This window comes from Diabrotica undecimpunctata, chromosome 1 (assembly GCF_040954645.1).
Source record: "Diabrotica undecimpunctata isolate CICGRU chromosome 1, icDiaUnde3, whole genome shotgun sequence".
In the NCBI taxonomy this organism is placed as follows: domain Eukaryota; kingdom Metazoa; phylum Arthropoda; class Insecta; order Coleoptera; family Chrysomelidae; genus Diabrotica; species Diabrotica undecimpunctata.
Genome location: NC_092803.1, coordinates 155,518 through 180,843, shown reverse-complemented (window position 1 = coordinate 180,843; position 25,326 = coordinate 155,518). Strand labels below are relative to the sequence as shown.

Below are 25,326 nucleotides of genomic sequence, written 5' to 3'. Positions count from 1 at the left end.
TATACATATAGATATAGATATATGACCAAGCCGAAGTTGCGAGACAAGATGTCGCCAGAATTCTCCGTACTTCTAAACCCCTACCGTCAAATCAATCTTTCAGAAAGACGTGCTCTCAAAGAACTTTAAAATAACCCTAACATTGTCATCCTCCCGTCCGACAAATGTCAATGCCACCGTCATTCTTAACTCTTCTAATTATTTCGACAAAATGTTCGAAGTTCTCAATTCCACAGAATACAAATGCGTCCCAAACGATCCCACCGCTTATTTATAAAAAACGACCAAATCCATCATAAATAATCTAATCTGCCTCCAGATATTAAAAAATCTCTTATACCCAGGGAAAAATCATCCCCAATTCGAAGAATATACGGCCTGCCAAAAATCCATAAGCTCAAAGTCCTACCTAAAACACATCGTCGGTGCATACAACTGTCTCACTCAAGAATTGGCAAAACATCTCGCCTTATCCTTATAACTAATAGCCGAAAAGGCCTCGTCCTTTGTCAAAAATTCTTTCCATTTTATTGATCTTCTGTAAAAAATTTTGATTTCACCCTTAAATATACTAGTTAGTTTTGACATTGTTTCTTTATTCACCAACATTTCCATTGATGAAACCATTTCCATCTTGGACTCTAAACATCAAATCCCCCAAAACACATTATCTCTTATAAAACACTGCATGATACTTTTCACTCCAAAATCATTTCTATCGTCAAATCAAAGGTGCCCCAATGGGAATCCTCTCTCTCTCCCGTAATAGCTGATATCTACATGGAACATTTCGAAACAACAGCCCTATCCTTCAAATCAAACCTCAAACCCACCTGCTGATTATGGTACGTTGATAACACCTTTATTATTGGCCCCATGGTAAAGACATATGAGATCTCTTCCTCTCCCACCTGAATGGAATACATCCCAATATTCACTTCACGGTGGAAGTTGAGTCTGAAGCGTCTTTGCCATTCCTTGATGTTCTTATTCAGAAACACCCACCTCACAGTTTTTCTTATTCCGTGTACCGGAAACCCATCCATTAAACCGTTATCTCATTGCTCAGTCACATCTATACTTTTTACACTTATATATATATATATATATATATATATATATATATATATATATATATATATATATATATATATATATATATATAGGCGTTCGATAGTCTGATCACTTTTGGGAATTAAAAAACTAAATATTAATAATAAAACACTATGTACATATACTTGTAATTTATTTCCCAAGAGGCACGCAATAATGCACCGATAATTTTGGCTGGTGAATTAAAATAAAATAATGGGCCAGTCGCAGCCATATCGCTGAATTTTACGCTTGCGGCAGCAGTTATAAATAACTAGAGATCAATTACTCTTATGTAAATGAAGCCAATAACTTGACAAATACCCAGAGGGATTAATTTATGTAGAATTTATCGGATACTTGCACATGGACTGAAAGCTACTAGAGTTAAACGATATTCAGTAACTGTTATTACATTTTCACTGTGATAATTTTACTTTAGGAAAAAATATTACCAATATTGGCAAATTGGCATATGCCCTCTCGTCGACGAGTCTACGCCGAGTGCCTACTCGCTAAAACAGACCCGCCTCTGTCATCCCTTTTAAAGCACTACCTTTATTTATCCACAGACTGTAAGCAAATAATCCCCGTCCTGAATGAGACTTGCATACATGTAGGACAATTTTTGCATACAATTCATTGGAGTGAGGAGGATTGGTCCAGGTGGATCAAAAATGAATCATCCGAGACCCAATGCTCTCCAGATACTCGTTCATAACCTCCCTCATAGCACGCTGATGCACTATGAGAGGCCATCAAAATATTGCGTGTCACGTGAGAGTCTTATGAAACGAGGCTCCCGCTTGACGTCTTCTCCGCGTGAAGTCCAGGTCAGCCGGAGTCCGTGGTTTTCTTTTTTTTGTCGTCTTTATGTATTTTGTATGTTCGAGCATCAAGCTTCTATAAGTCTACCAAAGCCTTTCGGCTCAGCAAACTCCAGGGTCTTAATACTAGGATGGGAAAATGGACTTCTTTGGTAAAATTTTTTGACGTTTTGTTAATATTTTTTGTTGACATATGCCATTTTTGTGTTATTTTTTTGTTATTATTTTGGGTGGTCTAGACTCTAGAAGTTTTTTATGATTTTTTTGAGGGATTTTGGGTTGAGGATCAGTTGAGGGTGGGAGTTGCAGAGTTACTTTAATATATCTTAGTTATTGCCAAGCAGTTGCTGTTTTTTTCTTCTATGTTTATACCATTTTTGATCTTGCTTTGTCGTAAATCTGGTCAAATACCCTGATCAGTTGGGTGTCTCTGAAAAGAAATCTTTCCGCTACGTATCGAGGGAAGTTCGCTGCTTCTCGTAGTGCTCCGTTGTGGACAGCTTGGATCTTCTTCCTATTTGTCTTACATATATGTCGTCTTATCTATGTCAGAATGAGCAGTATGATGCTGTTGACGAGTCTTGTTTTTGTTCTGAATGTTAATTTACTTATTTGGCTTGTACCATTTTTGCCTTCGTTACTATTCTTGTAGTATTGACTGTAAACGTTAGTAGCTTGTCAATGGTGACCTTGAGGTACTTGGCTTCATTTGACCATTCGATGGGAGTGTTAAACATCTCTAGTTGTTCAGATGATTACTATTAACGTGTCGTCTGCATAAAAGCTGATCACGGTGCTTGGTGTTCTGAGGGCATCGACTTTATATATCTTATACTGCAGTGGAGACAGAACAGCTGTGTGTGGTACTGCTGTCTCCGGAATTTCGACTTCGCCTGAATTTTCGGTTGGAGGGGCACGAGTAGCGTAGCTCTTTCATGGAATTGCTGTTTCCATAGTTCTTCATTTTGTAGACCAGTCCCTTGTACCAGGCTCTGTCGAATGCTCTGCTGACGTGTAGGAAAGCTGCTCCGATAACTGTCTATCGTTGAAGTCTGCTGCGATTTATTCTGTGAGCCTGAGTAGCTGGTGTTCGCTTGAGTGTTTAGCTCTCTGTAGTCTTTTTGTTAATCATGTGGGATTCTTTCCATCGATTAGGTAATCCTCTGAATCTCATCAGTGTATTTATTATGTTGGTTAGATAAACGACTGTTTTTGCTGGGAGGTAATTTAGAGCTCTGTTGGTTATGTCGTCCGGTCCAGATGCTTTTTTTGATGAAGTTTCTTGTAGTAGTCTTCTTTGACTTCCTCCTAAAAATCAGAATCTCCTTGTTGGTGGTAGTTCATGGAACATTGTCTTTCTAGAGTGGTTCTCATGACTTCGGCCCTGTCTTATGTGGTTTATATTATGCCGTTTTCTCCTTCAAGAGGTGGCAGTGGTTTCCTGTCGTTTCTTAGAATTTTCTGTAGTTTCCACACATGGTCCTTGTTTTTGCTGTTTCTTTCTTGTTGCTTCACCCATTTCTCGCTCGCGTGTTTTTAGAGATCATCTTTGATCTGCCTATTTAGTCTGTTTACTATGTTCTTGTCTCCTTGGGCCTTCATCTATTTGTTCTTTTCTTTCCTTTGTTCTTCACCCTAATTAGTTCCCTTAGTAATTGGCTGATATCTCTAAATTTACCTCTGTTGTCAGTATGTTTCTCTTTGGTAATGTTGTTGTGTATGGCTTTTCTCATATTATTTTCGAAGTCTAAGATTCTTGCCTATAGTTCTCCTGGGCTGTTTATGGTTGGAATGTTTCCGATTCCTTCGCTGACTATTTTTTTTAAAGTTATCCATTTTATCTTCTTCTTTTTGTAATTTGAAAGGTGGACTTCTCTTTATGTGCCAATATCCAGTAGGATGGGTTTGTGGTCTTCTTCTGCTCCGTTGTTCAGCGATTGTATTTCAGTGTGGAGTCCTAGATTCTTCATTACAGCTGTGTCTAGGTGAGTGGGATAGTGAGAGTTGATTGTGATAACTAGGAATGAGTTTGAAAATCCTACAATCGGCACGCCCACTTGATGCGCAGTAAACCTGTAACCTGTAAACTACGTTTAAAAATAGGTAGCAGAGTCCCGGCGTTCATCCATCGGGGAAACGTAAACTCGTCGCCAATTATCATAAATGCACTCGTAGATATTACAAACTCATCACCGCAATAAAACCAAGAATTTTGAAATATACCCGGATATATTTGCAAATTGATAACTGGCCTACTGCTACCCCATGGCAGGTATACACCATTAAATGTTTGCAAACCGCTAAGGTTTGATAATTAAGACTATTTCCAATATAAGCGGAAATAGCATATGCTTACAAATATTTTCATTACGAATACGACTAATAGGCGACTTACCGGGTGACATCCGATATAAATATATCAGTTAAATTTTAAAGCAATTTGCTTAAAATAATTTCTGAATTTAATGGATTACCACGTAAATAAAAAGTGTACAGGTAATAAGCAATACTTCGCTTTAGAAACCAGCGCCGTGGGTCAAAATGCTGGTGATGAGTTTACTTATCTGTGGTGATGAGTTTACGGGTTTCCAAAGGATGCCGGTAATCAGTTTGTTATAACTCGGAGGGGCTAATAATTTTATGCGGGGGTTATAAAGTATTTCGTGCACGTCTCATCCATCTGTTGCTCTCCGAATACTTTATTTGCTCTCTGAGTAGATGGGAAAATTTTCCAAAGTCATTCCTAGTCTTGAAAATTAATACACTCCGCCTAGAGTTTATTCAAATATTTTCATAATAAAATCATGAAAATTGCTTTCCTGTATTCTTGTCAACAAAATTAATTCTGCTTCCAACGTAATAAATTTGAAAACATTTCAAACGCTTTTATTGCTTTGCGCAATTAAAACCTTACATTTTTCTAGCGAGTTAAATTTTATAATTAATATTATGCCACGAATTTTACCAGTATAAGGATTAAGGATAAATGATAGTTACTCTGCGACATTGTTATATGCGCATTCAACCCTTGAAAAACAAAGTTAAATTTACTGGACAGTACTAATAAATACCAATTAGATACTTGTACAGTAATACAGGACTAGTCTAGTAGTTAAGTTCGACTCCAGCAGCCGAACACAGCAGACGTGCCGAAGAGCGACTAGCGACACCGCCGAGGAGCTGCAGCGACCAAGTCCGAGCCGAACTTATCAGTTCGTGCCGTGTATGTAAGCACGGTAGCGGAGACTTGGCGTTAACAGCGCCTAGGCCTGAAAAAGAGAGGCAAAATCCTACGTCACAACTAGGTTAGCCGGGGAGATTTGTTTTTTAAATCAGATCTTCACGGAGGCCAAAATTGAGGCGTAGGAAAGCGAAAAAGCATACGGGCTTGCCCGTCGGGATATTCTCTGTGCCTCCGTTGGGATGACACTGTGGGATATAGTTGTTTAGAACTCTATATCTGGCAGACACGGCCCCAGGGTCAGAGAATTGAGAAACTCAAGAGGATCCCCGCTTTAGTTCTGTCTAAAGCGTGAACTACCGCGAAAGAGGTCACTGGGTGGCACCCAGAAACCGTGCTGGCAACGGGCCAGACGGATGACAAAAAAGCCCTCATTCACATTAAGATATCCGTCCCCCAAAATGGATCGCTCTCGATCCCCGCCTGACAGAAAGGCACCCCCCAGTCCCACCCCATATGGTTACAGTGAGAGGAAACTCCACTGTAACATCTACGACGCACTACCCCCCATGGATGATGACAGCGCAAACTACGAAATATTCAAGGAACTGCCGATTGAAGACGAAAAACTAGAAAACGAAGGGGAATTCAAACGTCCCAAAAACAAGAAGAAGAGGACAAAAGACAGAGCGGAGGGAAACCGCGAAGAACCACAAACTACCGACGACGATACGCCAAAAAGGCTAACGCAAAAAAGGACAAGACAGAGAAGTAGCGAGGACGACAAGTCCGAACTACTTGCATTAAGGACATTATTAAAAGAAAAAGATGCAGAAATTGCATCTTTAAGGAAAAAGATACAAGAGCTCCAAGACACAATGGTAGCCTCTCAAAAGTCCATCATCGAACACATGGACAAGAAGTTCAACCAACTGAACGCAAAAAACCCCGAGGAAAACCTGGCAAACCAGGCACAGAAAAATAAACAAGAAGACAACCTGAAAAATCAGGCAAAACCGGAAGAAAACCCTAAAACTCAGGGCAAAAAGAAACAAAAAACCACAGGAGCCATTCCAAAGAATACTCAAGCCGAAGCTACGGGAACAATCCCAAAAAATTCACAAAAAGAAGAAAAAACAACAACAAAAGGAAGAAAAGAAGATTTCCCACCCCTCACCCCTCCGAAACAACATCAGGAAGGTGAAGCTAAAGCCGATCGGCGTCCTCCGTCTCCGTCACAGATGGACATTGAAGTTGCTCCCAAGAAAACTTGGGCAAAACCACCTGTAATCAAATTACAGAGTGTGAGATATACAGGTGCAATACTAAGTATTGCACAAAAACAACAAATCATCACAGCGAACAAGCTGTCGAGAAGTGGAAGAGAAACACTCATCCAAGCAAAGAACCCCGAGGACTATCGCAAAATGGTGAAAATCATTGAGAAATTCAATGAGGAAAATCCAATTCAATGGATTGCATTCCCATTAGAAGAAGACATCAAACCAAGGATGGTTTTGAGAGGGTTACCTCCAACTACGAACACGACAGAGATGTTCGAGGCCATCAGAGATGAGTATGATATAGAAGTCGTGTCGATTAAGAACATGACTTCAAGAAAAAGCGATAGAAGACACTTACCAATGTTTGTCATGACGGTGGAGAGGGAGGACACCGAAAAGCTAAAAGGCATCACTAACCTGATGCACATGAAAATTAAAATAGAGGACTTACGCAAAGCAACAGGGCCCACACAGTGCTTCAACTGCCAGGGCTACCATCACGCGCAGAGAGCGTGCTTTAAAGCACCCCGCTGCGTAAAATGCGGAGAAGAACACTCCAGCAAAAGCTGCCAATTGCCCAAAGATCAAAAGGCAAAATGTGCAAACTGCCAAGGACAGCACCCAGCAAATTTCAGGGGATGCCCAAGATGCCCTACATGGGGACGTCAACAGCAGCCCCAACAAAGACAGAACGCAACGGCGCAAAGAAGGCCACAAATCACTCCCGGCGGCCCATCATACGCCCAGGCAGCAACAACAAAAACACAAGATAAGGAAAACACCATCCTTATCTCAAGACAACACCAAGACGGCCTAGTTAACTCTGTGAAAGAGTTACTAACTAGAGTAGTCAACGAGGCGATAGCAGATATAAAGCTAGCACTGAACTAGTGCAAGCAAATAGGGGATACTTGAGGATAGGCTCCTGGAATCCAGGAGGCATAAGGACCAACCAGAATATACTGGACGAACTGGTCAATAGATACGAAATGGATGTCGTAGCAATACAAGAAACAAAACTTACAAACAACATAAGCATAAAATTCCCAGGATACGACATATATAGGAACGACAACACAGCAAGATCAGGTGGCACAGCAATCTTAGTGAAAAAAGGCATAGAGCACATCAGAATAATAACACCGCAACTAAATACTATGCAAGCAACAACAGTAAGAATACAAATGAGGCAAGGAGAAGTCAACATTACCTCCGCCTACGTAAGACCACAAGATCTACTGATCGACGACGACCTGAACACGTTCTTAAATAACGAACCCTCAATAATAATAGGAGACCTAAACGCAAGATCCCCTAATTGGAACGACAGAGCTACGAACAGAAATGGAAGACTATTAAATACCTACATCGAAAATAATGAAGACATTATGGCAATGGGCCCAACAGACCCTACTCACTATCCAGGAAACGGACTTCCCACACACATAGATATAGTAGTAGCAAAAAACCTAGGACTACAAACAGAATTACAAACATTAAACGAAGGCACAACCGACCACAATCCCATCCTATTAGAACTAGGTACGTGGGAGGAAGAAAGCTCAATCAGAAGAATTAAAAAGAAAACAAAATGGACAAACTTTAAGAGACTCGTGAGCACTGGAATAAATATAGTTCCAGTGATAGAAACCCCACGAGAAATAGAAGACAAAGTCCTAGAGTTGGAAAACATCATCCAACAAGCGCTCAGAAACAGCACCACAGAAGAGGAAGTAGAAATGCATTCTGAAAGATTTAAGGATATACCACAAGCAATAAAAGACTTGATAAGGGAAAAGAACAGAGCAAAGCAAACAGCAAGAAGGACAAGGAATCAGGCAGACAAAAACAGATCAAACAGACTAAACAGAGAGGTCAAAACAGCACTACAACAACACCGTAGTGAAAGCTGGGATAATCACATAAGAGATATGGAAGAACAAGGACCACACATGCAAAACCTCTGGAGACTCCAGAGGATTTTGAGAACCGACAGAAAACCAATCCCCCCACTACACGGGGAAAATGGAATCGTATACACCATAGAGGAAAAAGCAGAGGTAATGAGGAGTACTCTCGAGAGAGAGTGTACATTAAATTACCACCCAGACGAAGACATCGACTTCATAGAAGAAGTCGAAAGACAAAGAGAAAGACCTGATAATCCAAACGAAATTATCCCTCATACAACACCAGAGGAGATAAACGAACTGATCAAAAACAGCTCGCCGAAAAAAGCACCCGGACCTGACCAAATCACCAATAGGGCACTAAAATACCTACCAGCGAGAGCTATAGTATACTTAACTAACATCATTAATGCAATGCTAAGATTCAAGAAATTCCCGAACAGATGGAAAGAGGCCCATGTCATAATGTTACCAAAGCCCGGAAAAGACAGCACATTCCCGCAAAATTACAGGCCAATAAGCTTACTACCTGCAATCAGTAAGATTGTAGAGAGAATCATACTCAGCAGATTACAAGCGGAAACAGATAGACTAGAAATAATACCTGAAGCCCAATTCGGCTTCAGATCAGAACACTCCAGTGAGCTACAAGTGCTCAGACTAACAGAGTACATAGCAGCTGGATTCAACGATAAACAATACACAGGAGCAGCCTTCCTTGACGTAAGCAAAGCATTCGACAGAGTCTGGCATAAAGGACTAATATACAAAATGAGAAGATACGGGTACAGTGGAGCAATGACAAGGCTGATCTCGTCGTATTTGAGCAACCGACGTTTCAGAGTCCGGATAGGACAAGTCCTATCCGAACTCGGGAACCCGGAGGCTGGAGTGCCACAGGGAGCGGAACTGTCACCCCTACTGTACTCAATATACACAGCAGACATACCTAGAACACCAGGTACACTATTAAGCCTATATGCCGACGACACAGCGATAGCGGCCAAACATAGAAACATAGACACTGCGGTGAATAACCTCCAAACAGCACTAGACGGCATAGAAGAATGGAGTTTAAAATGGAAAATAGCAATAAACTCCGATAAGACACAGGCTGTACTTTTCAAAAAGCGGCATCAGCAACCAGAAGAACAGGTAACTGTGCAAGACAATCCCATTGAGTGGAAAAGCGAAGCCAAATACCTCGGAGTAATTATGGATAAAGGACTAACATTCAACAAACACGTAGAAGCCACAGTACAAAAGGCAAACATGGCAAGAGCTTCTGTAAGAGGACTAACAGGGAGGAAAAGTAAACTCAGACTAAAAACTAAGATAAGACTAATAAACAGCATAATACTGCCCATACTGACATATGCATCCCTCGCCTGGGGACATGTATGCAAAACATCAAAAAAGAAAATACAAGCGGCTCACAACAACAGCCTTAGAGAAGCAGTCAACGTACCAAGATACGTTGCAGAAAGATTTCTCTTCAGAGAATTGCAACAAATCAGAGTGACAGACACGATGAAAGAAAAAGCCAGGACAAAGTTTGCAGATATAGAGAACCACCCCAACTACATACTTAGAGAGATGATGAGGTATGACGCTTTCCACAGATGGAAGCACAAAAGACCAAAACAACAAATAGTAGAATAAAATAAAAAAGTACTAGAGAGAAAATAATACCAGAGAGAAAAATAAAATACTAGAGAGAAAACAAAAACACCAGAGAGAAAACACCTCAAAAAAAAAAAAAAACAACAACGCACACAGAAGACAGTTCGTAGCTCAAAACACCAAAGACTATCGCAAAGCACAGAGTGGGCCCAGTTGCCTATAGACGATAAAGTCTATATTGTTATATTGTTTATATATATATATATATTTTCAATGTTATAGTATGGACTTTACACTAATTCTGATTTTTTGTTTCAGGGCCACCTACAAAAAAAATCATAAAAAACACAAAAAACCGGCTTCGGCCACCAAAAAAATTATAAAAATACTAACAAAAACCGGCGTAAGCCACCAAAAAAATTAACAAAAACCCCAAAACCCGGGCACGTAGGGCCCAACCCCTTGAGCACCAAGTCGCCGAACTGAGCCTAGGCTCAGAGCGGAGACTTGAGGCCCAAGTAAGCAATTTTAGTTCGCGGATAAGCCACATCATAATAACAGGATCATAGCGACAATTCGCTGTCCTGAGTTTTGCAATCGGTTAGGAAACCATGTTGGGGTTCTATTACCCAGGACCTCCACATGAAGAGCATTTGGCTGATAGTTGTGCCCCTATCGCGCATCAGAGTGCTATAGGGGGGAAAGGGATGGTCTAGAGCATTGGAGCGCGGTGGGGTGACTCCTGTATATACTCGAGTTAACACACCTCGCTCCAATGAATTGTTACACCCGAACGTAATTCTTAGGGGTGAACATGTCTCATAGGCTGGGTTTAATCAAATTGCTTGCTTGCTTACAGTAATACAGACGTCAAATAATACAAGGTTAAAAAACTATTGGAGAAAAAGAAAACTTTATCTAAAGTTCAATTACGAGCACCTTTCAGCGCTCTTGGAAAAAACAATAACATCACTCGGGACAGCAATAAAATTGTTTCATCCATCCGTCTTACCTCCTCATAGTCAGCTGACTTTTCTTGCTTGTGCGAGTAGCTTAGCGATCCAGGTCTGACCACCACTCCCGAAGCTCGGCTCCTGTCGTCGATAAAAAAAATTTCTGTAAAGACTATAATACCGAACACACCGAAGAACATGACAACTATAAAAAAACTAAGGCTTGCGCGTTGTCGGCTTCGAAAGTTCACGTACTTCTTTTTTCCTCCGCTGCTGGAACCCATCTTGGATAGTCTGAAATAGAAAAAAAAATTAAAACGTTAATTCTGTATCATTTTCAATTTGAGAGTGTGTAGAGAGAAAGATGGCATTAAACAACGAAAAATTTTCAAATTTTTATCATCCATGCGTTCATAAACTTAATTAAAATATCAAATATAGATTTTTCCGATTCAGATAACAGATTGCTGATTTTAACTAGTACATTCATTTTGGGATGAATTAATTCGAGATATAGGTTCATTATAAGACAATCATCAATTATCACGCTAAAAATCTTCCTAGTATATCATTGTTGTAGTTTCTTCTTCTTTTGTGCAACATATGAACCAAAATTGTCAGTAAAGTTCGGATAGTCTCATTAAAATTTGATTAAATTGTAGAGGATACCTAAACGATCGAGTACAGAATCACAAATTATTCCGACATTGTGATTAGAATTTCATTAATCAATAATCAATTAATCAATAATTAGTTTTGCCATGGAACAGAATTACCTGCATTAATGAGGTGTATATTCGATTAATTATAGAGACTTTAAACTATCACAAATTAAACAGTTTACTGATAACGCTTCGATTTTAATAATGATGTAATATTTATTGTGCGCGAATTTAATGCAGTGAAAACTGAAACCATAGTTTCACAGTTTTTCACTCATTTCTGAATCGTGCTCAAAAATATATGAATTATATATTAAATATATAATGAAATACGGATATACAGATGTAGCAAATTTGCATTACACATATATACATAATTGATCCGCTTATACCGTTAGGTGTCGAAATGTTTCGTCATTTGCGTCTGCTAACCGACCACAACTTGACAATGAAAAACGTAGGTTATACCTCTGTTGACAGGTCAAAGCCAATTACTGCAAAAAATATTAAAAATTTTCAAATCGATTTTTCTGGACAACGGTGTATCCTATCGACTTAGAGTAAGAGTACATTCTAGTACTAGAATACCTGAAAATTTGATAATCTAGCATCACGAATGCTTAAAAGGCAAAGACAAAAAAGTCCTGCGTTAAAATAACCGTTGAGCTACACAAAACGGACACCTATGATCGGTACTAGAAATTACCAATTTATTAAATCGAAATAATCCTACCAGTTTTTGTTTTTCCAAATAACAGCGTTCTGGAGGTATTAACAAAAAACTAATGACAAAGTGCCATCCTCAAAGAGCTCTGGTTCCCTTACAAAGCATTTTCGGACTAGATGAATTAGGTTAAATTGTCTTAAAATTATCTGAGGAATCTCCGGTCTTCGTTTGTCATGAGAATTTCTGAAAACCCTGTATATTTCAACATGTTTGGACTAACTTTATTTTCCCAGGAGCTTTCCCAGTCTTTATTTTTCCTATTGCTTCCTCTAGTTCTTTTTTTTTGTATACCTTCTGTTTCCTCAGTGTTTTCCTCCGATTCGCCAATTCTAATTTTCCATTGCTTTTTCTTGCTCTCCGTTCAACAGTTGTTCGAAATGTTCTCTCCATATTTTCATTATATTTTTCACAGGTAGTGGTCACTGCCTATTTCATAGCTTCCTCTCATCCTTGCGTTTCTTATCCAGCTGTTGTCTATTCTTTCTTTTTATGTTGGAAATGTGTATTCATGTTCATCATATCTAAACATAATTCAAGTAATAGTTTTCCATTATTGTTAATTTTATCCTCTCCATATAATATTATAACATCGTTCCATTTTTCTACTTCTTTTCCCACTTTAGTATTCATATCTCCTGTGATTACTATTTTCGCTGTTCAATCATTCATTACTTCTTGCAGTTTGTCCCAGAACTCCTTCTTTTCGTTTTTTGTTGCATAATCATCAGGTCCATAGCATATAATTAGGTTTGTAATCGCTTCCTTTGTGCTCATCTCTATATCTAATCTAAGTATAAGCTCATTGAAATATATAAAATTCCTCTGTTTCCTCTATAAAAAATGCTTTATTTTTTTTCTGCTACTTAACTATATATACATATTATTACAGCAACCATTTGCATTACAGCTACAATATACATATTTTCATATATTGGCTTTTTTCATATTGCTGTTATATTTTGCGACCAAATTTTACAAGAAACGTAATATCAGCGTGAACTACGAGAAATATTCTATTTTTCCACTCTCCTCTGGTAAACATCCCCTTGTTGTAAATCTCCCCGACAGTTTCAGCTCCAATAGTCTGAGATTTCTCGACATTTGGCCTAATCCGGTGGCGCACAGCTTCTGAGAATCGCCGACTGGCTTGGCAGCAGTCGGAATAAATGTTGTTGAAACTGGAAACATCCGAGAAAATTCAAAGGGGAATTACCCGTCACCGAAGTAGTTGGTAGATGTGTATATTAGAATGACTTTATTAGGTTGCGTCAGTTTCAGTATTGTCAGATTTGAAATTTCCCTTTAGAATACGTTAGTTCGCCTTTTACTATATTGTGAAATATATTCGTTATTATATTATCAATACAAGTTGCTTATCTATAGATACATTATTTTGTAGATAAGTATAAAAGCCTACTTAACAGACATGTTGACACTATTAACCAAAGGAAGTCACTAATGTTAAGTGAGAAAATATTTGCTTATAATTAAAACACCTTGGATGTCAGCATATGTTGGCGTAGTGCTAAAAATACATAAATTTTATTGATAGATGTCCGGGAAATACTTGGTTTGATAATTTTGTTGCCATCATTACTCTCGATTTTATAAAAACATAACTGGACATTTGTTAATTATTGTGTACTCACAATAAAATGGGTGAAGTATTAATTTATCGATTTTTTTAGCCTAAAAATAGAATTGAAATAATATATAATGTAGATTCCAATTTAAATCTGTTAAGGCCTGCTTTGAGACATTGCTTTACATGGTTGGACGCATAGAGGATGAGTATATTGAATGTCTAGAAATAAATAATTATTTAAATCTGTAAGAATGGAGGAATAACGAACGAGACAATATAAAAGTGTATTCTTACAATTTTCTTTTGCGCAAACAGCGCAAATTATCATAAACGAACGAAGAAGTTAACATAAGCAAGCATAAGGTACAAAAAACACTTGAAAACTAAAGAACAGAAAAGCTGCAGGTAAACATGGGATAGCAAATGAATTGATGAAATATGGTGGAGCCGCAATGAAGGATCAACTTCCCTGAAAACTACTACTAAAACTCTGACTACCCTGAAACTTACAACTAAAATTTTGTAAGAAATAATAACGTATATGCACATTGCACATACGTTGTATATCTGTACTTCTAGCTCTATCCCATCATAGTGTTTTACCATAAATTTTGTGTAAAAACCTACCATAAAGCGGTTTCATCCCTGCTGTTTCTAACATTCTTTTTATTCTCTTTATGTCAGGTCGTGTTTCTGCCGCATATGTTATTATTGGTCTGATAAATTAAAAACTTTTAATAAAACTAAAACTAAATCTGTACATACTAATCTGAAAAAACTATAAAATTTAAAAAATAAACTTTTGTTTTAATTGATGCAGATTGACTTTGTTAATAAATTGCATATAATATTTTTTGTTAAAAATTTCGTTATGAGCACTACACGTACAGTACATTCATCCAACTTACAGCTCTGAACGATTAATGGAATTCGCTGAAAACCTTTCGTTGTAGTAAAAGGCACGGTAAACTGCACTGGTGTTCTCCATAATGTTTAACACTTTGAAAAATTTTAGGTATAAAATAAATATATGTGTCATTAACCCGTTGTTCATAGTTTTGCATATTTTGTTACATTTTTTTTTAATAACTAGTATTCTTGCATAATGTTATATAACGTAAATTTCTTTCACCTATTGTTTAATAATTTTTTTCTTAAACAAACACTACCGTGCTAAGTATAATTTATAATCAAAGAAGATATAAAAAGTACTAAGATATCACTTTTAATTTTTTTTAAAAATACTTCGGAGTAAACTAGAACATTTTGTCAATTTAAATAGTGGTGGTTAGATTGACCATATGTCTGTTAGAGTGTACCGTTTTTGAGAAGTCTGCGATAACGGGTTAAAGTTAGGGTTTTGGTAAATATATTTAACTTTTTATTTTCAAATGAAAATACTTGTACTAAAAATAAAATAATTGTGGGAAACATTTTAATTTGTTTATGTACGGTTTCCAATCATTTTTAAACTTTTTATCAAACATAATTAAATTACAATCGACATTTCTAATGATCATTAGGCTAATTTGCTTAACATGTTTAGGATCTTTGTAAGCGATTATATTTTACCTCTCAAGCACAACAGTTCGAAAGTTTCTATCATATTGATCTTAACTCAGTATATTGTAATTCAAACGTGTAGTTTTAAGTGACCATCATGCCTAGACGTAAGTTGGATGTTGATGAATTTATTACAAACGTGCATAAATACTTTACCATAAAAAGAGATAATGGTGGACCTTTAAAGTCATTATTATGTATAAATCAATGCATTTGTGACTGACTCGTGAAAGTCTAGTGAAAGACTAAGTAAAAGTAAGATAAAAACTGTAATGAAGATTGTCAGAGATTTTCAAGAAGATCTTACTGTGACTGAGTATCACAAAGACAAAAAAACAACTCGTAAACATTCTAGGAGCATTGACTTACCTGATGGAGAAAAATTTGAAATTCGCAATATTTTGTATCGAATACGTGAAAACAATCAACATGTCAGTTTAGATACTTTACTGGCCAAAATAAGAGAACGACATGTTTCTGAAATTAAGAGGACTAGCCTCTGGAAAGTGTTAAGAGATTTAGGATTTAAATGCAAAAAAGAAAATAATAGATTACTTTTATCCGAAAGGAGTAGCATGGTTCACAAAAGAATTAAATTTTTGAGAGAATATACTAGACTGATCTGAAAATGCAACATTCGTATACTTAGATGAGACATATATATTTGCAAAAAGTGGAATTAAGGGAATTTTGCAAGACGACAGCATAAAATCAATAAAACACACAGATAGCAAAGGCAAAAGACACATCATTCTTCATGCAAGGGAAAGAAGGCTTTATAGAAAACGCAGATTTGTTTTTTTTTGTCTTTAAAATCAAAATCTGCTGATTACCATGAAAACATGAATGCAGATATGTTTTTTAAATGCCTTGAGGAGAAACTGTTACCTAGTCTGAGTGAACGATCAGTTATAGTTTTAGATAATGCACCTTACCACCATTCGAATATTTTGGAGAGACAACCAAAACAGTCGTAAAACGTACCGAGCATAAAAAATTGGTTAGTTAAAAATAATTTTCCGGAATACGCCTTCAAATTAGAGTTACTGGAAATTTCGAAACGTAATGAAAAACCAACAGTTTATATAGTTGACCAAATTGTATTAAGTCATAGGCATCAAGTACTACGGTTACCGCCATATCACTGCCAGTTTAATCCCATCGAACACATCTGGGGTATATGTAAAACGTATTATGATTATCACGTTGGATGCAGTGGCTACAGTGACGATGCAGTTAGGGAAATGTGGCAAGAAGATCTTAAAACTGCAACTCCAGAAATATGGACCACAACTCTAAATAAATGTGAAAAAATAATAGAAGAGTGGTGGATCCGGAAAAATAAAATTAGTGAAATTAATACAGTGATTATAGATTTACATAATAATAACGGTAGTGAATTTAGTGACGATGATGATGATTTATAAATTTAAATAATCACTAAGTACACTATTATAATGTTATTTATAAAATAATTGTACAGCAGGTTAACCTGCTGTACAATTCTGCTGCTATACATTCATTAATAGCCAAATAAATAATAATATTTAAAATTTCGTTTGAATTTTTGCTCCTCATTTTATACAAATTAACTCTCAACTGATAGTACAGGCAAACATACAGTGTGACCCATTTAGATTGGAAACACCTCTATAAAATTTGAAGTTGTTAACCGATTTTAACCAATTTTTTTTTTAATGTCATGTAATAAAAGGTCTACTGCGGGACAAAATATGAAATATTTAGTTAAATTTTTAGGGCATCCTACGATACTTTTTCTTCGTCGAAAATGGAGAATTTGTATTAGCGATTTTTTTATTAAAAAAATTTCTACGCCACTAGATTTAGAGTGGCTTTAAATAGCTATGACAAAAATTTTATTAAAATATATTTATTAATAACGAAGTTATGACAACTTAAAATTTTAAAACTCACTAAGCTACGAGTCAAAAAAGAACACCCTGTATCAACAGATAACCATTAAACTAATTATTTTTTAAATAATTTTAATAATAAACCACTACTAGACAAAAAAATGTTTAAAATAGCATAAAAATTTAATGCAAGTAACGCACTTACATTATTATTAACTTTACATGCTACAACTTAAATCTCAGTTGCCATGACAACGATATTACTGTTTGACATTATTTGTGTCATACAATATAGCATTTCAGTGCTAGCATAAATTTATGCATAATATTTGCAACAATATTTACTTCAAATTCTTTTAATAATATTTTGTGTCATGGCTGCAAGATTAAGTTTGAGAGAAAAAATTAAAATTATACGTCTTTTGGGAGATAACGATAGAAGTGCCAGGGAAGTTTGTACAATATTTAATGACAGACATGTAGATCGTCCTAATATTAGCTGCGGTACGGTAAACAAAATAAATAGAATATTTAATGAATATGGTGCAGTATTAAAACTAATTTTAAAAAATAACCCGTTACAAAGAAGAAGAGGAAATGATCAAATAATTTTAGATCATTTCAGAAATAACCCTAATGCCAGTTTAAGGAATGCCAGTTTATATTTGAATGTGCCTCGAGAGAGTATTCGGCGATGTCTTAAGGTAAATAATATTAAACCTTTCAAACCAAAATTCTTACACACATTACAAGAAGGCGACGAAGCAAAACGTTTAGAATATTGTTTATGGGCCCAAGGGGAATATTTAAACAATATAAATTTTCTAAAAAACGTGTTGTTTACCGACGAAGCCACTTTCACTGCAAATGGAGTAGTATCATCACAGACTTGTCGCTATTGGACAGCAGATAATCCCCATTGGGTAATAAACTGTAAAAGCCAGTATTCTCAAAAAATCAATGTCTGGTGTGGTATACTGAACGAGCGAGTTATTGGTCCTTTCTTTTTTGAAGAAAACTTGAACTCACAGAACTTTTTAGAATTTTTAAATACCGACTTGTGGGATGCTATTCATGAGCTCCCAATTAATGAACGATTAAATTTGTATATCCAGTTAGATGGGTGTTCTGTTCATTACGTCAGAACCGTGAGGCAATGGCTAAATGAAAATTTTCGGAACCGTTGGAGAGGCCGGGGTAGTCCGTTGATAGATTGGCCACCCAGGTCTCCAGATCTCACAATTTTAGACTTCTTTCTCTGGGGAGTTATCAAACAAAAAGTTTACCAAACCCGTGCAATAGACGTAAACGAACTTCGTGCAAGAATTCGACAAGCATGTGCAGAAATTACTCCCCAACAACTAAGAAATGTAATTAGAAATATTCATAAACGCTACGACAAATGTATCCAATTAGATGGTGGATTGGTAGAGGCAACTAGAATTTAAACTAAATTTATGTTTCCATGTTTCTGTTAATACAGAGTGTTATTTTAACGTTAATACAGAGTGTTTTTTTCTTAGTGAGTTTTAAAATTTTAAGTTGTCATAAGTTTGTTATTAATAAATATATCTTAATGAAATTTTTGTCATAGCTATTTGAAGTCACTCTAAATCCAGTGGCGTAGAAATTTTTTTAATAAAAAAATCGCTAATACAAATTCTCCATTTTCGACAAAGAAAAAGTATCGTAGACTGCCCTGAAAATTTAAATAAATATTTCATATTTTGTTCCGCAATAGACCTTTTATTACATGACATTAAAAAAAAATTTGGTTAAAATCGGTTAACAACTTCAAATTTTATAGAGGTGTTTCCAATCTAAATGGGTCACACTGTATAAACAAAGTAATTAAAAGATTATGGAGAAGTCCAGTGCAGTTTGCCGTGCCTTTTACTACAACGAAAGGTTTTCTACGAATTCCATTAAACGTTTAGAGCTGCAAGTTTGTTAAATGTACTACCAGTACTACCACTGTCAGTCGGTCAAAATTTAACAATAACGTACAGTTGAGATTGGGATCAGCGAACAAAGTATAGCAGTTTTATTAGGGAGAAGACGAAAATATTTTTAATAATATAATAGGAATACCATTGGGTCCTTTAGCTAAATGTTTGCATGTTGGGAAGATATTTAGAAGTTCTTCTATTGGTAAAGGAATATTTAAAACGTTGGATTCATGGAGAGATTAGCTAGGGAGGATTATGCGATAAGAAATGATTTTGTTTTTAAACCTATGTTGTAGGTCCATGTAATTTAATTTTTTTCACTGTTCAAAAATTCAATATTCGCCATAAAAAAAAGACCAGTGTATGAAAGCAATTAGCGTGTTTATTTACTTTGAGGAATTTAATTCAAAAATATCCAAATGTATTTTACATATTATGTTGTATAAGTGGCAAAATAAGATAAATTTGGAGTGCGAGTTATTTTTTGATAAGAAAATTATCAAATAGTCTGTTATACGAGATTGCCCGATAAATTAATTGGTCTAATAAAGAAAATGTAAGCCATTCACTACAAAAACCTTTTTGTTTTATTTCAATAGTCTCTTGCACGCTCAATACACTATTTAAACGATGTTTCAGTTCAGCAATATCTTCATTCCTATTTGGTTTCGAAATAACTATTTACGGTAGCGTCAGATGCTTTCTCTGGTTTGGAAAATGATAATCGCTGGAGGCTAGAACTGGGAAATAATGCCAATGAGATACTAACTTAATACTCAATTGATGAATTTTGGTAACTGCAATCGCATATTTGTGTAGAGGGTGCCCAAATTGGTATGTTTTACAGGGTATACCCTGAGGAGGTAGAAAAAAGTAGTTAAGATGTCATGACTTCTTTTTTCGTTAAAGTAACGATTACCCAATCAAATCATCAATTTCTCCCCACAATAGCGAGATACAGGGCGATTATTGAAAAATGTCGAAAACGGCAGGGTTAAATGTCGGCTTTTAATTTTTTAGGGGCTCTCGCTAATATCCTCATAATAAAATGTTAAAATGCGTTATTATTGTCGCGAGTGTTTTATTTTTAAGTGCCTATAACTTAACGTCAACTATAAACATACTATCTGCATAGTAGCTTCAAAAAACTGAAAATGGATATATAACATGTAATATCAGGTGAAATAGAAAAATTTTCGTAGGCCACTGAACGTTTCCATAATATTTCTATCAAGTTCTTATAAAATTTAAAAAAAATTTTCTTAATAAAGAAGATATTTAACCCTGTCGTTTTCGACATTTTTCAATAATCGCCCTGTATTTCGCTACTGTGAGGAGCTATTGATGATTTGATTGTGCAATTATTACTTTAACGAATAAAGAAGTCATGACATCTCAACTACTTTTTTTCTATCTTCTCTAGTTTTCGGTATACCTTGCAAAACATCCAATTTGGGAGACCCTGTACAGATGTATGCGTTCTCATGATAAAAATTTTTTCTTTGCCAAAAGATTATTTCTCTTTGATTTTATTGCCCCTTTGAAGTTATTACCAATGTGAATATGTGGAAAAATCATCGATTTCATGTAAAATCTTATACAAGGGTCTCAAAGGTATATGAGGAATAGCTGATGATAAATCCTTTTATTTTATTTATTTTATTTAAACCATTTTAAAGAAAAATGGTTTCAATAAAATTTGTAGATCCTACAAAGTTATTTAACTTATTTAACAAAACTAAAATACATAAACAATTGACAGAGATAAGGCAAAAAAGCCCTTATTTTTGCAGAAATAAATGTTTGAACTTTGTTGAATAATGACATGTAATATAACTACATACTTGCAATTATGAAATTAATTCGTTATTGAAGTGTGTTGTATCTCTGCTAGATCGACCAAATAGTTTGTCAATTATTCTATTTGTTTATGCCAGAGAGCAATTATTTATACAGCTGTATTTGCCCACACAGTGATTATAGATTTATTTTTTATAGTAGATCGTAATCGATTCTTTGAGGCTTCAATTTTAAGATATATTAAAAAAATGTCAACAATTTATTAAAACTGTTTGAAAAATTGCTAACCTTTCAGATTAAAAAATTTATAATAACTGCGATATTTTTTATTTCACACGCTTGTAAGTAAGCTCAATGAAAAGTTGGTGAAAAAACACAGTCTTAAAAAATAATCTTCTATGACTAATAGGAACCAAGATAATACTTCCTTAAAATTATATTTCCATTGATTATTAACATTAACAGCTGAAAATTGAACAGATTAAAGAAGATCTAGATTTTATGATACAATTTACAGATTGCATATACAAATAAGGTGTAACGAACGTAAAGAACTTTTCGAGCTCCGTTTTTATAGAATTGAACTTCAAATTGAAGCGAGCTAGAAAAATTCGCAACATATCGTCTTTTATGACACGCACAATATTCAGTTTTTTTAAACTGGGATACCTGGAGAAAATAATAAGAACTGGTCTTATTTCACCTCCCGGAAAAATCGGAAAATCCCGAAAAAATTATTTAATTAATTTTTTTCCATAAAAAAAATTATTGAATTTTATCATTATTTCGTAAGAAATATTTAAATTTGAATAATTAATGTATATTATTTATGTAAATATATAATATTAATTATAATTTAATACTCCAAAATATTTATTTAAATTAAAATATGAAAATACTTATTTTTTTTATAGAAATTTTCACACTTTCTGATTAAATGGTTTTAAAACAAATTTTTGAAAAAAAATTAAGCTTCTGCTTGCAATAGAAACCAAAATATAGCAAATTTTTTCAGTGCGCTTTAATTTGATATTCCATTTTTAAAAAAACGAAGCTCTCACAACGGTACTTTATGAGTACCATCACTTTAACGGTTTATAACATTTTACTCCTTCTCGTTATATGCCATCTGTAAAATCGATAATAAAATTTAGATCTTCATTTATAATCTGTTCAATATTTAGCTATTAATATTAATCAATAATGGAAATATGATTTTAATAAAAAAAACATGCTATCTTGGTTCCTTTTTTTAAATATGTTTTTGTGTGTTTTTTCACCATCTTTTTAGTAAGCCGATCTACAGGCACGTGACAATTATTATAAATTATATAAGCTAAAAAGTCAGCACTTCCAACGGTTTTTTTATTAACAATTTTGATAATTTTTTTTTAATATATCTCGAAACTGAAGCCTTAACGAATCTATTTCGATCTTCTAAATGCCTCTAGTTACTGTTTGGGCAACTATAGTTGTTTAAATAATCGATCTCTGGGATAAACAAATTGAATAACTCACAAACTATATGGTCGATCTAGCAGAGATTTAGCAGACTTCAATAACTCATTAAATGTCATAATTTCAAGTATTTATAGTACATGACATTACGCAAAAAAATCCTTTTGGGGGAACCTGTAATCTCTTGAGAGCACGTTACCAGGTGGTACCAAGAGTGCAGATATTTTCCTAGCACTTCCTGATCCCACTGAATTGACTGATAAAGATAGTGGAGATAAAGACTGTGGAGGAACATTCAATAACCTAAACAAAAATATGTTGGATGCGGAATCAGAAGCTGTAATTCATCAAGAAGAAGAAAGAAAATATAAATCTATATGAAAAACAGGCAGATCTTTAAAGAGTAACATAAGTTTAGGAAGAAGAAGATACGGAAGAGATTGAGATGCAAACAGAAATATAGACACAAAATTAAAAAATTTAAGATATTCAAGTGGCATCTACTGAGATTCGTGCAAAAAGTGTAACTCTCCTACCACAGAAATGGATTCAGGTAGATCTAGCAAATGAAAATTCCCTTTATTTGGATATTGAACATAAAAAACTCAATGGAACACATACACTCCTTCATTTTATTCAAAAAACACCTACTCGTTTACAGATCCTTGATTTTTTTTTCAATGAAGAGCTTTTAACAAATATTGTAAAGGAGATAGTTCATTGTGTTCTTCAAAAAGGTACTACTTTAGAATTTAGAGTAGACGAGTTAAAAGCCTTTATATAGGGATAATCGCGATACAGCACGAATCCAAGAAGACGCATGTACTGGGAAGAATCTTATGACGTTAAAAATATACTGATTTCAAGTAACATGCGTCGTAACCGATTTGAAACCATTATAATATTCCTTCATTTTAACGATAACCTAAACATAGATCGTTCAGACAAAACATACAAAATTTCTCCGTACCTTGAAAATCTCCGCAAAACATTTACTGAATACACTGTACGGAAAACCGGATCTAGCGTGAATGAGGCCATGATACTATACTATGGGCGTCATGATATGGTACAGCATATAATTGGCAAGCCCATACGCTTTGGGTATAAATCGTGGTGTTGGAATCAGAAATCTGGTTACCTCATAAATTTCAATATTTATCAAGGAGACAAGGGAAAATCAAATGAATACAAAACAGAATTTGGCCTTGGAGGTGGAATAATAATGCAGTTTGCTCAACTTATTCCTAAAATTCAATGCGATAGGGTTGTGCCTCATTGTTTATATGCTAATAATTTTTCACCTCTATAAAACTAATTGATTCTTTAACATCGAAGGAAATAGGTTACATAGGAACCATACGATCAAACAGAACAAAAAAGTGTCCATTCAGTGAAACGTTTAAAAAATCAATATGTGAAATTTACGAAAATTGGTACGACGAGAAAAATAGGATGCTTTTATGTAGGTGAAATGACAATAGCATAGTTACTTTGGCATCGATTTGCCATAAAACGACGCCAGTTTATCAAGCGAACACATACTCCTTTGCCCAAAGCAAAAAGATCAAAAGTAACACAACTACATATTATTCAGTCTTATAACGAAAATATGGGAGGAACTGACCGGATGGATCAAAATGTTACCTATTACGGGGATTCAAGAAATGATATTGGCCTTTATTTATCTAGAGTGTTGATATCTTCACACAAAATGCTTGGTTAATTTACCTTGGAATGAGACACATTATCCCTAAACAACCCGAAATGGATTTGCTGCAGTTTTGTCGTAATATAGCCAAAGCCTTGTTGACGATGTTCAGAACTCCTCCAAGAAGACTTGGTCGACAATATTATTTCTATCCAAGAAAAACGAACCCAGTGCGTCCTTTGTCACTTAACAACCAATAAAAAATGTATTAAATGTAAGGTTGCCTTACATAAAAAATGTTTTATTAAATTTCATAGTAATACTCAATATTTTTTTATATTAGTTTAATGTCCGTTTATTTAAAACTCTTTTATATGATTTAATAAAACATTCCAAACAACATATTTTAAAAAAAAAAATTACATCCTAACTGCGCAGTGTTGCGTTTTCGCAACAGCCAATTATTATCAAAGAAATTAAAGTTTTTCATTTTTTAAACATATATTTTTGTTAATTCTGTGACTTTTCGAGCATAAATTTTTTAGAAATTAAAAAAAAATTAGCATAAATAGTTCTGAGCATGAATGAGTTAACAATATCAGGTTTGCCGATGATACCGTTCATAAGATGTGTTTAATTTTAACTAAACTGCTTAGTGAAATAAAACAAGAATGCAGAATCTCGTACAGCAGAAATGTTACAACGTACTATACTATTACTCCTAGTACACAATCGTGAACGTTCAATGACGGTTGGTCAGGAAAAAAATAAAGTAAGTGGATTGAAGAAAAAAATATAGAAGTAAATCTACATAACCATAAACATATTTATATATTGTTGCAAAAATTCTACTATTTTGTTCTTGATTGTCCTACGTATATTCTACTTACTTTCGTAACAAAAAAAATTTCATGTTTGTTATCGTTCAGTTCACCTTTCAACCATAACAAAATACTTATTTAGTAATTACTTTTCTATTATTATCTAAAACCGTTAATTATAATTTAAATGTATAATACTGGCATAGTCCACGACGTACATTGACACTGTCGAAACTATACTAAAAAAAGTAATTGGCATTCATCGTGAGGTCTAAATTATTATGCATAGAACTTCTATATTATCACGAATATTTTCTATAGGATTTCTATTAAGCATGTACGTAAATTGACATTACGAAATGATAAG

At 34.9% G+C, this 25,326-nt stretch overlaps 1 protein-coding gene across 4 annotated transcripts in view; it reads right to left on the bottom strand.

Moving 5' to 3' along the window:
* The window catches only part of LOC140442963 (uncharacterized), a 122,211-nt gene that overhangs the window by 69,417 nt on the left and 27,468 nt on the right, over nt 1-25,326 (bottom strand). For 2 of the 4 annotated variants that reach the window (XM_072533950.1, XM_072533942.1), the window contains exon 2: nt 10,929-11,163. In XM_072533950.1, coding sequence (XP_072390051.1) covers nt 10,929-11,153 — 225 coding nt within the window. In that variant the 5' untranslated portion in view covers nt 11,154-11,163. Of the gene's footprint in view, nt 1-10,928; nt 11,164-25,028; nt 25,233-25,326 lie in introns of those variants that run through there. The other 2 variants (XM_072533931.1, XM_072533959.1) reach the window with 2 other exon arrangements.